General features: G+C 37.0%; 1 protein-coding gene across 1 annotated transcript in view; it reads left to right on the top strand.

Moving 5' to 3' along the window:
- The window catches only part of CCDC148 (coiled-coil domain containing 148), a 268,591-nt gene that overhangs the window by 90,486 nt on the left and 159,457 nt on the right, over nucleotides 1-18,648 (top strand). The window contains exons 9-10 of the mRNA XM_032355649.1: nucleotides 9,860-9,998; nucleotides 12,164-12,370. Coding sequence (XP_032211540.1) covers nucleotides 9,860-9,998; nucleotides 12,164-12,370 — 346 coding nt within the window. The remainder of the gene's footprint in view (nucleotides 1-9,859; nucleotides 9,999-12,163; nucleotides 12,371-18,648) is intronic.

Raw genomic sequence — 18,648 nt, 5'->3', positions numbered from 1 at the left:
TAGAGTGATAACGAGTAATTTCTACTTTATTGTCTGATAGGCATATTAAATTTTAAATATTGATTCATAATTATTATCCTGTTATTTTGTGAGATCAGAATCTGAATACTATTTAAAATCTACAATGATTATAACAGTTTTGTCCCTCTATGTGTACATTGTCAAGGCCTATAGTTTCATATTTTTTCAACTAAATTATTTCAATTTACTCGACTTGTTACTTGAAAGTTACTAAATAGTAACTAGTAACTTACTACTTGAAAGTAGTAACTTTCAAGTAACAAGTCCAGTAAATTACTAACTAGTAAGTTTCAAGATAACTAGTAGCATTATATATGTTTCCTTATATATGTATTTTTTCTTTTTCTTTTTTTTTTAAGATTTTATTTATTTATTTGACAGAGAGAGATCACAAGTAGGTAGAGAGAGGAGGAAGCAGGCTCCCCGCTGAGCAGAGAGCCCGATGTGGGGCTCGATCCCAGGACCCTGGGATCATGACCTCAGCTGAAGACAGAGGCTTTAACCCACTGAGCCACCCAGGCGCCCCTGTATTTTTTCTTTTAATACAGAAATAATTACATTCATTACAGAAAATGTTTAAAAAACCAAGGCAAGCAAAGAGAAGGAAGTAAAATTAGTCTTTAGTTCCCAACACTAAGAGACAGTCTCTGGTAACAACTTATATATTTAAATTATATGTATGTTTATAAAAATGAAATGTTTATAAAAATGTATATTTATACATATACATTAAAAATGTGTGTTTATAAAAATGAAAACATACTCTACACCTACTCGTTATTTTTCCTGTTTGTGAATCAAATCTAATATTATTCATTTTTCCAATCAGTGTTTACTAACCTATGTCTTAGATCACTGTATTAAATATTGCTTTACAATGTATTTTTTATTATACACATGACATTACAATATGTAATTTTCTTTAAAATATATATATTTTAAAGATTTTATTTATTTATTTGACACACACACACAGAGAAAGATCACAAGTAGGCAGAGCAGCAGGCAGAGAGAGAGGGGAAAGTGGGCTGTCTGCTGAGCAAAGAGTCTGGTGTGGGGCTCGATCTCAGGACCCTGAGATCATGACCTGGGCTGAAGGCAGAGGCTTAACCCACTGAGCCACCCAGGCGCCCCTGAAGTATTTTTAATAAATAAATATTTACATATGAGGATATTGCTTGATGAATACAAGATAGAAGAAAAAGAAGAAAAGGGACGGAATAACTGATACTTGCTTAGTTGATGACGTTACAACGAGTTAAAACAACGGGGCTTTAATTACCAGATGGGATTCTTTTTAGAGAATGTAGTCTCAGAAATTTTGGAAAATTTCCTTGCCTAGGGATGTCCAGTCTCAGGCTCTACATTTCTGGTCTGGGCTGGTTGTATGTCAAGGGTAGTTAGTAAGTGGAAAAGTGCTCAGAATTAGGAACATGGTTATTTGAACATTGGTGTGTTCACTTAGTTACATTGGTTATAAGACCTACTCGAGCAACACCTGGGTAACTGCAACTCTCGTTTTCTCTTGAGGTATTCCAACATGGTTTGTCCAACCTGATTTTGCAATTTATATTTTTTAGAGGGAGGTCATAATTGTAGACTATGATTTATTTTTTGTCATATATATTTAATAACTTTCTCTTAAAATAAATACATCATTGAAAATACTTAATTACTTTATGACTCTTGAACTAAAAGCCATATTTGACAACTGTTTAACCTACTTCAGGTTTGTTGTGGGAATAAAGTATATTTTAAGTTCTTTTGGCTATAGTGTAATGCATTTTATCAAGGGAGAAAAATGGATTCATTTTCTATAGGATACCTGAAAAGCTAGTCTTAGAGTTTGCCTTGCTTGATTAATAATTCAGCTTGTATGTTTACTTGGATGTTATGTTTGTTTAAATGTATCTGTGAGGATAAATCTAGAAATAGTAGCTGTAAGTTTCTAGGTTCAACTGTCCTTATTGTTAGTATCACTGAAGCCCACACCTACCTTCTTGATAAAATTGTTTCAGCTAGAAACTACACAGTGTAGTGGTGTTTGAGGCTACATTTTTTAATATTTTTGGAGACTGAAAAATCTGCTTTTTATAGGATGAAGGAGTGAGAGTCATTTATGAGAGGTTTCTGTTCTTTGGTGGATATGAAATCAAATTAATCTTGAGTAAATCAGATTGGAGAAAATGGAAACACAGCAGCTTGAGAGATTTGTGTCCAGGACAATTGACATATGTTATTTTTTAACCTGGATAATACAGATAGAGTTTATTATTAACATAATAAAATATGTGTAGCTATAAACAAAGACAAGATTAAAATTACTATGGACAGGATTGCCAAATTTTGACAAGAGAGGAATTATAATGCCTATTTTATATATCAAATCAATTGTTCATAACAAGATTTTCCTACTCCTTGTACCTTGAGGTCCAATCCTTTGAGGAAACTGTATCATTAGAACTGAGTCTATGGAGAACCAGTAACATAAGAAATTATAATCACCATTCTCAGGCTTATGTTTATCTGCCGTCTTAGTGCTTATATAAGAACATAAAGTTGAATATTGATAATGTCTAAAAAATAATAAACTTCTCTAGGAAAGAGAATCATCAGTCCTCTAATCTACTCTTATAATTTCTTAATGACAACTGATAGTTGGTTTGAGGTGATATTACAACATTTTTATGTGGCATTTAAAATTTCAAAAGCCTGAGGCACCTGCCCTGCTCAGTCATTAGAGCATCTGACTCTTAAACTTAAGGTTGTGAGTTTGAGCCCCACTTTGGGTGTGGAGCCAAATAAATAAATAAATAAATAAATAAATAAATAAATAAAATGTCAAAAGCCCTCAATGGTTAATTAAATGTTTCCTCATGCCATCCCAAAGTAATAGGCCAGCTTTATTATTCTTGTTTTTGAATCTGGGAAACTGAGTCATAATGTCTATATAAGTAACTTTATTCACTTCACCTTTATTGCAGTTAAAAATGTTCTTGTTTCCCCCAAATGAAAAATAACTGGTACATGGGGGCAAGTTCTGGCTCAGTAGGACTAAAAAGAATAGAGCACATTGTGTGTTTGTAGGTGATCTTTTACTGATTGTATACATTCGAGTTTGAGCTGGTTTTGTTTAGTTCTGGGTCTTTGCCTTTAAAATGGTCCTTGATGTGGAATACTTGTCAGTTACCAATCATCAGAGGAATGTTAGTGTAAATGTAAAAAGTAAAAAATGTAAAAAGTCATTTTTCTTTCCTTCAAGATACCCTATCAAATAGGGTATCTTTGGCTGTAAGTAAGAGAATCCCAACTTACGTCATTGTCACTTAAACAACAGTGATGTCTTATTTCCCATAAAATGCAGAAGTAGAGAAGTCCAAGCACAGTGAAATCTGGTTTTCTGCATTCTCTTGCCCTGCTTTCCTGCAAGATAGATGACTTCCTGCAGCAATTCCCACCATAACACTCAGAGGCAGAAAAAGAAATTTTCTTCCTCATAAGCTAGGAAACCTTTGCCTTAGAAGACTAGTTCTCACATTTCATTGGCCAGAATTGGGTGTTTTGTCGATACTTATACCAAACATTGGCCAGAAGAATAGGAAGCTTGTGAATGGATGTCTGTAAACGGCTTAAAATCAGTCAAGATTCTCTCTCAGGGATGGGGATGGTGCCCACCTTCCCTGGAGTGGACGCTCTATGGAGAAAGGTAGATCTTGAATAAAATTAGGATTCTGATGAGCAGAAGCAGGAATAGGGAAAATGTTTGCTACTTTTTACCTTTTCCTTACACTTATGATGAATATAATTACTTAAAACATAGCATGTGGAGTGGTTGAGCCATTATGTGTTACTTTTAACAGGCTGTTTTATCTTGATCATACGATCTCAAAACTTCCACTAGGAATTATATTGCCTCTTAAAACTGTGTGGATGGATGTAGGGACAAAGGATGGTTTAGGAGCCTTGCCATCACCCCAGCTACTGCACTTCTAAAAAATATACATTCTAAGTAAAAAATCGAGCTTTCTATGACAATTCCTCCTCCTCAAAAAAAATCTAAGAAAAAACAGTGTGCTTGCCATATCAATAGCAGCTTCCATATAAATCACTTAACCTCCTCCTCTGGCCAGATTCATGCCCCTAAACCCTTCTGGAAGAAATTCTGGAGTCATCAGTTTTATAGCCCTGCCATATTTTCACTTTCCTGTGGCTCAGGAGACTCTGGCTTTGGATGCTGATGTAAGTTCTGGCTTTACCCTATAGGCAATTTTGTTGTTGATTCTTTAATTCAGTGGATTTTGGCCATACATCTACAACTGATCGTAGCCAAAAGGCTGAGAAGTGAGGGCCTTACTTGCGAGAGCCTACCTTATTCTAGCCATCAACTTCCACCTAAGTAGGCAGACTGGGCAGAGCCTGAGGACCCTGGAAGTGAGAACTGCTAAGTAAGAATGGGTCTCTGGAAAGACAATATACTTACTCAAACAAAATCTAAGGAGAAGATTCTGTTGGTCAGAAGTAACTCTAAGGCTCAGGAGCCCCCTGTAAAGCCGTCCCAAAACCAAAGAGAGATTTATATTTGGATAATGGGAGTGGGGTATTGTGGTAGTTGGGTGGGGTGACAGTTTCAGGAATCAGGCTAATTAGATTCAGTGTTTGGGTCTGATTTGGAAAGACAACATTAAAAAGTAGAGTCAAGTTATATCTCCTAGAGGGTCAGACCCAATACAGCCCAAAAAGCCAATTACATCAGAGCTATCTTTTACTCACATTAATCCACCAGTGTTTCCTTGCAATCCTACTTCTTAGTGGAGAGAAGCACTAGATGTCTCCTGCCACTGTTACACTAAAAGAGATCAGAGTTTTTCTCCAGGCCAGATTCACTGTAGCCAGTTGCCAATCTTGAGCTAGCTATTAGATGTATCAGGCAGCTTCAGGAGGTACTGCCATTTTGCTGGAAATCTCCCTTCACTCTGAGAAAGTTATAAAACAACTTTCAGCCATTTGTGAACATAATGGTTAATTTCATAAACTTGTCTCTGCTGATAAAGTACTTGTCACCTTGTTTGCCACCATTGGTTGCCTCTCTGCTTCTCCCGCCACCACAAATGTGTGCTGATGTCATAGAGCTGAAACCTTAAGGAAATGACTTAAGCATGACTAAGAAGAAAATTGGTGGCTAAGTTAATTGTGAGTCAGTTTAGAATTTTTGGAATGATTCAAACAGGTAGAATTAGGGAGACAGTCAGCCTTGGTGTAGTTAGATTCTTATAGCTGTGATTCTTTTCTGAATTACCCATTTTGTATCACATCCTGGGATATCATGTTAAAATTATATCATGGGACTTCATTATGGGGCGGGGATGGTAGGTGGAGACTGAACTGTAGATATTTTACACTTCTGCAGTCTGGAATTTCCTGAAGTATTAGAAGTGCCCAGTAAGCCTAGAAACTGTAAAATCTTGGTATGCTATTATAAAGATGAAAACTATGAAACATTTTAGATCAGAAAATTTGGATGGACAAAAAGAATAGAAATTGCACAGACCTGCCAAAGATTTTTTTCTCTAAAGATAATTTTAAAATTGCAAAAGTTTAGGATAATTTTAAAGCCTTCTTTAAATTTTTTAAAATTATGGAGTCACTTTTCAAATTCAGAAAGTAGGTAAATGATTAGAAGAGCTTTTAATAGCTGTATAACTTAGCTACTTCTGTCATTGGAATCACCAGCAAAGCAATTAAATTAAATAGGAACTTTGAAGGTAAAATCTAACCTGAGCGGCACCGGGGTGGCTCAGTTGCTTAAACAACTGCCTTTGACTCAGGTCAGGATCCCAGGGTCCTGGGATTGAGTCCTGGGTCAAGCTCTTTGCTCAGTGGGGAGCCTGCTTCTCCTGCTCCCTCTGCCTGCTACTCTGCCTGCTTGTGCTCTCTCTCTGTCAAATAAATAAATAAAACTAAAAAAAAAAAAAAGCTAACCTTTGTTATTTTGTATAGCTTAGCTATTTTACATAGGTTTTTCAGTACAATGAAAAGATGTTTGATTAGGAAAGATAAATGTCCAGATTGGAATTTAGAAATTCAGATTTATTAAATTGGATTTTATTTTAGAGGCTAAATAGAAAACAGCTACTTTGTCATTCTGAAGAGGCCATTATATTTGAATATTCCTCTTAGATTTTTACTATCCAGAAGACTCAGTATATATATAATGGTGGGGGCTTTCTCCCTCACAAACAGCATCCTAATGGAGATGTATGACTATGCTATTACTATTGCCAGTATGAGTATTTGCCTCAAAATTTAAGCCGTTGGCTCTAAAAAATGCTATAAATACTCTAAAATAATAATGTTGTGAGTATTTATGTATCATTTTAAAGTATGTTTTTTGTTTTTATTCTATGTATACTAGAAAAATGACTTACAGTTTGCATAATTGTGGTAATTGAAAAAAGTTGTTGAAATGTGAGGTTTCTAAAATCAATAAGAAGAGTAAAATGGATGTGATCTTTTGTGGCATACTTGGTTTGAAATAGTTTCGATGTTATATTATCATTTCATATGTTTAAGTGGTTTTAATGTTGTCACTATAATGGCACGTAATTAATACATTCGCACAATACGTAAAAATGCACTCAGTGCCAAAGATTCTCCTGCTGCTATATTTATTTATAGCAATGCACACTGCTTAATGTGTGCTTTTATTTGAAAAGCATTTTTGTAAATGTTTGCCATTTGCACTTTCTCTTTGAGTGTAGCCGAAATCTTGCACCACCATTCAATATGAGAGATCATCAAAGCAATTAGCTTAGAAGTACTTCTCCATTTACCAAAGGATTAAAACTATTTTTTGAAAATTATGGGTAAGATGGCTTAGATACAATCTTAGGTCAGGTTCTATAGAAGCAAAGCTGAGACAGGAATTGTAAGAACAAGTGATTTGTTGGGCAATGCTCTCAGGAGAAGGATGGTAAGGAAAGAAAGAAAGAGGAGGGGAAAATGGTTCTGCATGGAGGTGAGCTCAGTAGAAACAGTCTGCAGTTTGCTTCCACAGTGAAATTCTAGAGCATGAATGGTATCACAGAGTTGGTTCCATCATAAGGCAAGTGGGTTGACCTTCTGTACCCCCATATCAGCCAAACGTTGGTGGCAGCTGCCCTCAAAAATGGGTGGGAGAGAAGCGTCCTGGGCTTCTCCCATTTGGTCTGGGGCAATTCTGCAGAGAAACAGGAGCATCTGTGGATTATCAGCATCTTGGTGATGGGACTTCTAGCTAATAAGGGAGATCTAGCATGGTACCAACAGCATCCACCAAATAGATGGATGACAACTTAAAGCAAATGGACATATCTTGAAAGAAGTTGCTGTGGCTGATATCGAAGAGATTACTGCCTATATTCTCCTCTAGGATTCTGATGGATTCCTGTCTCACGTTGAGGTCTTTTATCCATTTTGAGTTTATCTTTGTGTACGGTGTAAGAGAATGGTCGAGTTTCATTCTTCTACACATAGCTGTCCAGTTTTCCCAGCACCATTTATTAGAGAGACTGTCTTTTTCCACTGTATATTTTTTCCCGTTTTGTTGAAAATTATTTGCCCATAGAGTTGAGGGTCCATATCTGGGCTCTCTACTCTGTTCCACTGGTCTATGCGTCTGTTTTTATGCCAGTACCATGCTGTCTTGGTGATCACAGCTTTGTAGTAAAGCTTGAAATCAGGTAGCGTGATGCCCCCTGTTTTATTTTTGTTTTTCAACATTTCCTTAGCGATTCGGGGTCTCTTCTGATTCCATACAAATTTTTGGATTATTTGCTCCAGCTCTTTGAAAAATACCGGTAGAATTTTGATTGCAATGGCATTAAAAGTATAGATTGCGCTATGCAGTATAGACATTTTAACAATGTTTATTCTTCTGATCCAAGAGCATGGAATGGACTCTGAAAAACAATCTGAGGGTTTTGAAGGGGTGGGGGGTGGGAGGTTGGGGTACCAGGTGGTGGGTATTATAGAGAGCACGGATTGCATGGAGCACTGGGTGTGGTGCAAAAATAATGAATACTGTTATACTGAAAATAAATAAAAAAATAAATTAAAACAAACAAACAAACAAACAAACAAAAAATGGACAATTTATTGACCTCAAATCTGTTATTTTCCCCTCCTCAGCATACTCTGCCACATACATACACATTTGTAATTAAAAGTGGAAAGTCAAACTATGTTCAAGTCCCTGTGATTAGAGAAATAGTTTAAAAGCATAAATGAAGACATGGACCGCAGGTCTATTTTTTTGTTGTTGTTGTTACTTGTGGTATAGTAATAGAGAATTTATGTGGCTGACTTTGCTATTAAAATGCATTTTTGTTATTGTGAACAAAATGAGTTCAAGAGAGGACCTTAGGTATTACCCATGAAGTCTTGAGGGTGTTCTAAATGCCAAGTACACTTAGGCAAGTGTTTCCACAGACTTAATACCCCTATATGAAATGCTTTGTTTGAATGTCTATACATTCATACCTGATTCAGACAGAAGCAATACACTCAGTGTGTTCAATGAATGAACTCGTCTCAAATTATTTCTCTGCAATAGATTATGTCATATAGAAAAACTGTGGAGTATGCTTCTTCTGGTAAAATACCTCCATGCCTCTTTTTCTTCCCATTATAGAGCTGTTAGTGAAGATTATCTTTTTTGAAAGAGAATTTTTTTTTTCTTGCTACTTACCAGAATAGTGAAACACTTTACAAAAACCAGGTAACTTTGTACGATATGAGGACAGTGGAATTCCCATTAGTATCACTGATTTAAAGAGGTTTTTATTCATTTTAAATTGTCAAGTATTTTTCAAGGGCATAGAAGATATATTATGAATTCTTTGAATTGCACTATTAACTTTAAAGTAAAAGATCATTGGTATAGTAGAAATAAACAATAGCAAGTCTCCATCTTGGATCAAAGAAATACTTGCTCCTAATAATATTCACTCTGATTGCATTTGTATTTCATTATTCCAATTTATTAAACAAGAATAACAATATGCAAATAAACCCAGAATAATAAAGAGGCATTAATTCACTTCAGAGTTTAAGCTGATATCACACCCTTTCCACTCTACATAGGGCTTTGCTAATACCTTATGTAAAACACAAACCAGGCCGGTGCCTCGGAGTGCCCTGAAATGAAAAAGGCATTTTGGACTGGGGTGGACATGTTACTAGGTAGGGCCTTGAAGAGGTCCTGTTTACAAATGATTTCTTCAGTGATCTGAAATCTAATGCCATTGGTAATCTTCTCACTAACATTATCTAGTCTTAATCCTACCACACGAGAAGTTGAGAGAGTAAATTAATGATAATTTTAGACTTGTTTTAAAGTGAAACCTTAAATAAGTGCTTTCCTCAGGCCTTAATTTCCTTTGTAAAATTGTTCATTTAACTGTGTACATTTGTGTTTTCCTCCAGGAATAAAAATTCCATTTTAGTCTGTATGTTTTATTTCCCAATGTTCATTTATTTCACTCATTGATTGTGAATTTTTAAATATTCTTATAGGGAGGATAGAATAAATATTTTAAAAATATTATGTCACTTTGCAAACTTCTTGAAATTATGCCTGGAACTTGTGGTAAGACCAATAAAGGATTGAAGAACCCATCATATTAGGATTTAGAACCTTTTCTATAGCAGACATATAGTTTGGCTATAATGTATTTTAAAAAACCAACCCCAGACTTCATTTTATATAATCAGTACCATTTGTTAATAGTTTGAGCAGTTTGAGTTCCCTCAAACTCGGTGATTGCTTAACAATGTGTTGTGACACTTTTGTTGCTTCTAGAAACTTCCAGTTAAGTGAAGAAGACCACTGGATTTACCAGGCTGTTCTGGATCAGTATCCCGGAGAGCTCTGTAACAGAAGAACTCTGTATCTGAACATGTTACAAAGATATTTTCCTCACAGATCTAGGCATGATTTGGTGAGTACAGGACCCTATATAACAGCAAGTTAAATTGCTTTAGTGGTCAATAATTACTAGGCAAAATTTATATTTTTAGAATGGTGCTCTAAAATTTTTTTTTCCTACACTCTCTCAAATAATAGAGTTATAAGTTGAAAGTCTCCCATTTTTCAAGTCATATGGTGCATAAGAATGTAGAGAACCCTTCAGGCAACATTCATTCTTCTATGCTTACCTGCCCGAGAGATCTTTACTGTGACTTCCTGGGTTGCTCTGCCCGTAATTGACCTCTAGGTGTCTGTGCATTCACCTGCCCGCTCTCAGAGGTTCTGCAATCTCTGGCTCTTGCCTGAAAGTGGGGTGCCTGCTACCCATCTATCTGCAGAGCCTGCCACATCGCAGCCCTTCTAGTCATGGGGAAGGCAGCACTTGCCTTGGGGGCTGGTGTTTACTTATATCATCCCCACAACATCATCTCCACTTGATCACCCTAGATGGATCTGAAATACAAATGCCCCAAATTAGAACTCAGAGTATGACTGAAATTTCCCTGAGAAGGGTCTTTAGTTCATAAGACCACAAAGACAAGAAAACAGAAGTTACCATGTTGCCAATTAACTTTACAATGACTCATCTTAAAACATATATGTAAACTTTTAAATGGGCCATGCTATAAAATATTATTACATACTCTGCATTTTGTAATTATTTTAAATAAGCAGGTAACAATAGTACCGACATGTGTATAGAATGTACCTTATTTCAGTCATGAGTAAACTTCTATAACACACAGAAGTAGATGAAAGAGTACTATTTTTATTATATTTTTCAGATAAAGAAACTGAAGCAAAGGTCACACATCTAGTATGACCATTCTCTCCTATCCCCGATTCCCCCACCAAATGATTATTTGCTTTAATTTTGATCTTTATTTTATAGCAGATACCTATTATATAAAAAACATGTTATATAATAAATAATTCACTCTAGCTTTTTAAAGTTTTATTAAATTAGATCTTTCTTTTTATTCCCTGTTGATTCTATTTGTTTTTGTGACCAGTTATGATTTTTAACTTTTTGTATTGACCTATTAACATGATAAAGATTTTTGTATTCACTTCTTACAATGGGTTGATTAGTATGCATTTCTGCATGGTATATGCTTCCTTTCTTAGTGTTTTAGAGATTTTTAGTATATTTTTGACTTTTGGGAACAAAGCTCAGAAGTTTCCACAACCTATTTTAGCAGCTAATATTTGGTTTAATTGAATGCATAGCCTGTTTCATCATGTACCTAATTAACCATACCTGGATTATTATCTTAGAACAACCTTATCCTTCTTGCTTGATTCTTTTCTCACACCACTTAGGCGTTAAATAATGTATAAATTCAGAGATGTGGTCTATACTGGCAAGATAAAGAATTATGAGGGTCAGTGGCTCTCAATTTCAGAAGATACAACTTCATATAGAGAACATTTCAGAATCACCTACAAAGGCTTTTCAAACAACTCAGGCAATCTCCATTCCTGTTCTTCCCCTCAAGACTTTCCCTCAAGACTCTGAGATCTCTCATGGTTGGGATTCACTGCCAGCAGGAACTACCAGTACCCATGTGAGAATATCATGTCCATCAGGACTGCAGGATGCGAAGAACTAATATGACTGCTGTAATTCCTTTGAGTTCAGACATCCTAAAACCTGAATATATCAGTAATCAAGGGCAAACTGAGTTTTGGGGATTATGGTAGCAATTTATGTTTATTAGCATGTGTCTAAGTGAAGCACTTGAAGTAATTGTTAAAATACCAAAGCTAAATTACAGATGGAATATTTTTGAAATTATATACAAGGGAAGTAATACTTTCTGTGAATAAATTCACTGCCATGTAGACATGGAAGATGTTTTAGGGCTGCCTAATCAGACTCCATCACATACAAGGAAACTAAGGACTTACAAACATTAAACAACTGGTCCTTAGTCACCAGTTAGCCACAGGCTCAGAACTTGGGGAATTGTACCCGGTCCTGGTTGCTGCATTCACTATTAAGATGTTTGTCTCCGATTTTTCAAAATTACTGGTTATAATTCACTTTATCCATTTTTTGTAGCAATGACATAAAGCATAGTCTCAGTTTCATCAGTATCATTCATAAGTGTTTGCCATCTGCTTTCTTTTCAGGTGGAACATGAGAAATATTGTGATCAATATCACTTTGCCAGGGAGCAGCGAAGGATCCTGATATCAAATTGGAATAAGAACAGGAGAGACTTTATCCAGAAGGCTGTGCTGACCCTCACTGAGGCCTGTGCAACACACGCAATGGAGGACACATTGGCTAAGGACAGGAGAAAGCAGCAGGAACTGTGTGCACATCTGAAAGCCAAGGTGAGATGTTCTGATGATGGTGTTTAGGGATTTGCCCTGGCATTCATTTAAGAACCCACTGTCCTGTTTGCTCAAACCCAACCTGAAGTTCAGTTTTCTCTAAAAATTTTATTTTGAATAAAACTTTTAGTTGGAACCATATGAAATTACAATTGTTTTAGATCAACAGTAGTCAACAATCAACAATTTCTTATGGTTCAAGTGGAAGTTACCATGACAGGTCAATATTCAAATTTGGATTGAGCGATATCCAACACAAACTACAAATGCTACTTAAGAGGTGCTGGATGAAAATGCAGAAAGTAACTAGAGAGTGGAGTCTGATTCGAGCTCACTCTTGGACTTCTCATTCACATTAAAGATGTCAAAAAAGGTAAAATTATGAAGAGGAGAGAAGATTCGTGAACAGATATGTTGGGGGGAGCTTGATGGGCAAAGTGAAAGGTGGAGTGGATGGGGTATTCCTCTTCCTCAGATCCAATGAGGGGGTCTCCGGGATGGCTTGGAGAGGTTAGTGGGGACTAGTGTTTCATGGTCACAGGAAGCCAGAGGATCTGCCGCCATGGCAGAATTGAAAACAAAGATGGCTGCTGTGTTGGGAATAATTTCATTCCCCAGACTGCTCACTGGTGCATGAGTCCTGAAGGCCTGAGGTGGATATAGCCTTCCTTGGCAGGACTATTAAACAAATTGTGTTGAGGTACAGCATATCTACAGTAAAGTACACAAATATTTATATATTTTTATTATTTTTTTAAAAGATTTTATTTATTCAGTTGACAGAGAGTGAGATCACAAGCAGGGAGAGTGGCAGGCAGAGGGAGAAGCAGGCTCCCCACTGAGCAGGGAGCCTAATTCGGGGCTTGATCCTAAGAGCCTAAGATCCTGACCTGAGCCAACGACAGATGCTTAACCAACTGAGCTACCCAGGCACCCCTGCAAACCTTTATTTATTGATAAAAGACATGGTAGGAGAATGATGGCACAAGAAGTTTTATTCTATTGGTAGAAAAAAAAATAACCTGCAATTAATCGTTATACCACAGCAATTAACAGCATGTAAAAAGAAATGTCTCTTTTAAAACATTAGAGGAGAAATGCCTACTCCGTATTTTTTTTTTAAACAAAAAGATACTATATTGGGCATTGCATAAGCTTGGGATCTAGAAGGAAGAGAAGCTGCATCAAGCCTGAACTGCCTACCATGGACTATAGAGCTAATGCACATTTCTTCTCCATCTGCAGCCGATAAGAAACACACATGGGTCAGGGACAAGGACAAGTCTCTATATACTCCAGAGTCTTGTTTATATTCATTTTGTACACAGTATCATTAGACTTTTAGCTTTGCTGTGGGGGATTATTTTCTTTTTATTGTATTGCATTGAGGTAAACATGCAGTAAAGAACAGAAAAGGGAAGTGGGTGATTGAATGAAATTTTACAAATTTATACTGCCGCATGTAAAAACCACTGAGCTGAAAAGAGAACATTTCCTGCAGCTCAGGTTCCCTCATGTCTCTTCCTAGCATATACTACCCACACGCATAACCACTATTCTAAATTCATCACTATAAATTAGTTTTTCTTATTCTTGAATTTCATATAACTCAAATCATGCATATATAGACATATACCACAATTTATTTATAGGTTATCATGTTAATAGAAATTCATGTTATTTCCAGGTTTTTGCTATTATGATAATGGGCCTGTGAACACTCTTGAACATGTCTTATGGTAGACATATGCACTCATTTCTATAGGATTTATACTTCGAGTGGGATTGCCAGATCAGGGGTATTTAGCTTTAGTAAATACTGCCAAATAGTTTTCCAAAGTGGTTATACAAATTTGCCGCTGGTTTCAGTTGCTCCACATCCTCACCAACATTGATATCGCCAATCTTTAAATTTAGCTAGTCTCCTATATGTGTAGTGGTCCTTCAACAAGGTTTTCATCTACCTTCAGAACAGATGATGAGCATCTTTTCACATGCATATTGAGCCTTAGGGTATCCACTCCTGTGAAATGTCCCCTCAAGACTTTTGCCCATTTTTCTATTTCAGTTGTCTGTTTTTTCTTATTCATTTGTGTGTTCTTTATATATTCCATATGCAAATTCTATTTCCTTTCTTTCTTTGACTTTTCATTCTTTTAATGGTGTCTTTTGATCAACAAAAGTTCTTAGTTTCAATGAAATTCTTTGTTTTAATTTAAATGTCTGAGATATAAATTATATGCAATAAAATCACCTGTTTTAGTTAGTGTATAGTTCCCTGAGTTTTAACAAATGCATGACATGTAACTACCACCACAAGCAACATACAGACTGCTTCATCACCCTTCAGAAATTCTTCTTGCCCTTTGTGCTCCACACCACATCCACCTTCAGCCTTCAGCAACTACTGATCTCTGTCCCTGTACTTGGCTGTTCTAGAATGTCATATAAATGTAACCATATAGTATGTGGAAATCTGGGTTTGGCTTTTACCACTTAGCATATTGCATTTGAGATCTAGCCATTTTGTTATGTGTATCAATAGTTAGTTCCTTTTTATTATTGAGTAGTAGTATGTGGTTTAATCACTGTTTATCCATTCACCAGCTATTTTCATTATTTGACAATTAGTGTTATTTTGGTTAGGGTGGAGTAGGCTTTAGGCTTTCCCTGTGAGCTTGTGCCTCAGAGAGACTTGCCACTGGTTTTCCTTGCCTGGCAGTAGATTCTTATTAGACACTTGATGGGCTGTGTCTGATAAGGGAGAGGCATTCTGCCTTCTTGGTTCAGCCATAGGCTCAGGCAGGTTTTTTTCACTTGGTCTTGGGACCAGAACCTACTCAGTGATCTTGGCCTCCTCACCATGGCAGACAAACTCTGTCCTGTGTCTTAGTGGTTCTTGTGTGGGAGAGAGCTTCCCCTGTTACCCCAAGAGAGGAGGGTATCTTTGTTTTTTGTCTTTCCCCCCAGCTGTAATAGGTGTACACTTGTACCCGGTGGGTTCCCTGCTCTACATCCCTTCCCACCCCCAGTGACTTTTATTCTGTAGGGCTTTGTTCTTCTTCTTCTTTTAAAGATTTTATTTATTTTTAGAGAGAGACAGAGACAGAGAGGGTGGGAAGAAAGGCAAAGGGAGAGAATCTCAACCAGACTCCCCACTGAATACAGAGCCCAGATAGGGTGGGGGGTAATATCTCATGACCTTGAGATCATTACCTGAGCCAAAACCAAGAGTTAGCCAATTACATAGGGCTTTTTTTCCTCATTTCTTGGACCTGTATTAACTTAAGAATCTTCCTCTGCTTACCTCCCTTGACCCCAATCTATTTTTTTGAGCTTTCTGTGGAGAAAAGCCTATAAGGAGGTGTAAATTCCCTTGTGCCTGTAACTTCCATGGGTTCTATACTCCCTGCTTTATGACAACAGCAAATTACAAAAAATTTAACTGTTGACTCATTACAGAGTATTAGCTGCAATCTTCTTTCCCACGTATACAGTGGCCTTGACTTTTTTAGGTGCTCTGTCTCAAATAAGTCAGTTTCTGTATTGCCTCTTTTCTTGGAAACATCGCCCGTTCTTTCAATCTCAGGCTTATTTGCCCTGCGACCTCAGTCCTGGATTTGAGAAAAGTTCGGATATAGTTTTTCCTTGTGCTTAAAGTGGGAGGTGACATTCTTTCCGGCTTCTTACATCCTAAATGGAACCTGGAAGGTCCTCATGAAATACTATTTATCAATCTTGTGTGTGCCGTGCTTAAGAAATCATTGCATAGTAGCACAGGGTTGTTTTCAAAGGCAGCCTGCCTGAGATTTTTCTTACCAATAGGACTTCTGCTAATGGGGAGGGGACCCTCCAAATGTGGGGTAGAAGAGCCCTAATTGGGAACATGATAGATGGAAGAGAAGCAGCTAGACAAAGGAAAATGTAAACGACCCACATCAGGGGAATGTTTTCAGGAATGTTTCCCAGCTGGCAATCAAGATAACAAAACTTATAGGAGGGCAAGAGTCAGTATTAACCACCTGCCAGGTTTACTGGGGAACATTGTCAGTCACCAGGCTAATGACTACTCTGCTGGCCTCTCCTATATGCACAATATACAGATTGTTCCCTCTCCCTCCTACTCATGGAGTCTGATGGTCTAAACATCTAAGGAATAAAATGAGAGGTCATTGTCTGAATAAAGAGGAAAGAGTTGATTAATCTCTTAGAACTGAGCAATTTGATTTTGAATTAACTATATTTTGTGACTTAAAGTGACTGTAAGACCCTTTGTAACCCAAGGGTGAACCATGGGTTCTGCTTAGTTTTCATCTAGTGGCGAGTGAAATATCTAAATGGGGAACAAGAATAATGCTGTGTTTTGATTATCTCCCATGTATCTTGCTGTTCAGTGTATTGGGTATACTCTATGAAGTGTTCCTGCATCTCAGGCATTCTATTAGCATTTTATCATATTATCTTCAGTGACAAATCCAAGATGTGTAGTGGTTGCTGTGGAGTACCCACCCACAGAAATCAGGGGCTTGGTTTCTGGAAGCAATATAATATGGCGTCTCCTCAGAGACCCATGGTCACAAGATGGTGAACAAATGTCTCTGAACTTTTGGAGATGAAGCCTCCAAAGAGTAAATATGAGCAGAGAATGGTGGAACATAAACTAAATTGTGATGCAAAATATGTTCTATTTCCCATAGACATGGTATTATCATTAGAGTTTGTGTTCCTGGTCAGGGACTGAGGCTCAATAAGTTGTAGCTAGAAACAAAAGGAAAAACAAAAGCTAGAATCATAAAGGAAAAGAATTAATCCTATCAATTCTATAGTAATTTAAAATACTAAATTATGCTCTTTTTTTTTTTTTTTAACCTGGACGAAAACTTGGAGATTTATCCCCATCCTTCATTTTACAAGTCTAAAAGCTGAAGTCCTGAAAGATAAAGTGATTTGCCTAAGGTTCATGCCAGCTCATTTGACTTGAAATTCAATATTATCTTGGCCCTACATAGCTTTGCATACAAGAATCTTGCAAAAATAATAGAAGATATTTATTATACTTTGAGCCCCAATGCACTATAAAATAGACACACAGAATGTGAAAAATATTACTTCATTGTATCATAAATTTGACCTTTCTAAAACTAACATGCTAGCTATAATAAACATTAATTAAACATTTAACCATAATTTTGTTCTTAGTCTTGGAATTTAAAAAGGATTTTTGGGGATGATTTATGTGATTCATGTCTTTTAAGGAAAGTGTTAAAGGAATTTTGAAATAATGAGTTTTCTCACTCTCTTTTACCCCTTATATGTTTTATTTTGGTTTTCTATCGGTAATGGATGCTGTACCAACTAGAGAACTCTTCCCAGAGCAGTGAGGAAAGCAGGGAAATGGAAGTCTCATTCTCCTGCTACCACAAAGCTCACCCTTTGATCCCCCAAAATCCAGCCCTTCCCTAGCATCCAGCCTAAAGCACTCTGTTAGCTGTGTACTTGATTTTTTAGCATGCTTTTTCCACCATGGCTGGGGAACTTTACTCCCAGGTCTATCTTAGTTACTTTCTCTGCACCCTTGCCAGTTGGCCAAGTGCTACTAAGTTTACCTGGACTCTCAAGGCCACGTGAGAGACCTTAGTCTTATCCTTTGTTCGCCAGTTCTCCCCATTCCTCTTAATGACCGTTTCAAAAGGTCACCAGTCCTTTCAGTACCTGGAACCTAATGCCACACACCATCCCCTTCCAGCCCCTGGAGACAACCTGCCTCTATTTTATCAATAAAATGAAGTCATGGAGTTGTGAAATAGATCCCTAATTCCTGCTGCACCCTGTGTCCTTCTGCTAGTCTACCCACTCTCTTCCTGATGCAAGATGTGATGCCTTCTAAGTGCTCATATCCAGTCCTTCCCCCAGTCTTCGGGCCTCTAACCCATTTAACCACTTTAGGAGCTTGGTTCTACTGATTATCTCCTTTTATTATTATTTTTCTTTCTTATCCTCTGAGTATTTCTTCTAGCCTGTAAATATGGTTAAGTCTTTCTTACTCAAATCAAACCTTCTCTTCTCTGAAGTCATCCTCTAGCTCCTGGGTAGTCCCTAATCTCTATCCTTTACTTTGATATCAACCATTTGAAAGAATAATCTATATTTTTTCAGGACTTCTGACTTCTCTACTCTACCAAGATCCTCTCCTCTCCCCAAGGTCACCAGTGACCTCAATTAATTACCTAATCCCATCAGTGCTCTTCCATCCTTAGGCTAGTAGACCTCCCTGCTTC

Source organism: Mustela erminea, chromosome 8 (assembly GCF_009829155.1).
Source record: "Mustela erminea isolate mMusErm1 chromosome 8, mMusErm1.Pri, whole genome shotgun sequence".
NCBI classification, from domain to species: domain Eukaryota; kingdom Metazoa; phylum Chordata; class Mammalia; order Carnivora; family Mustelidae; genus Mustela; species Mustela erminea.
Note: the sequence above shows the minus strand (reverse complement) of the source record. Positions and strands in the feature narration are given on the sequence as shown.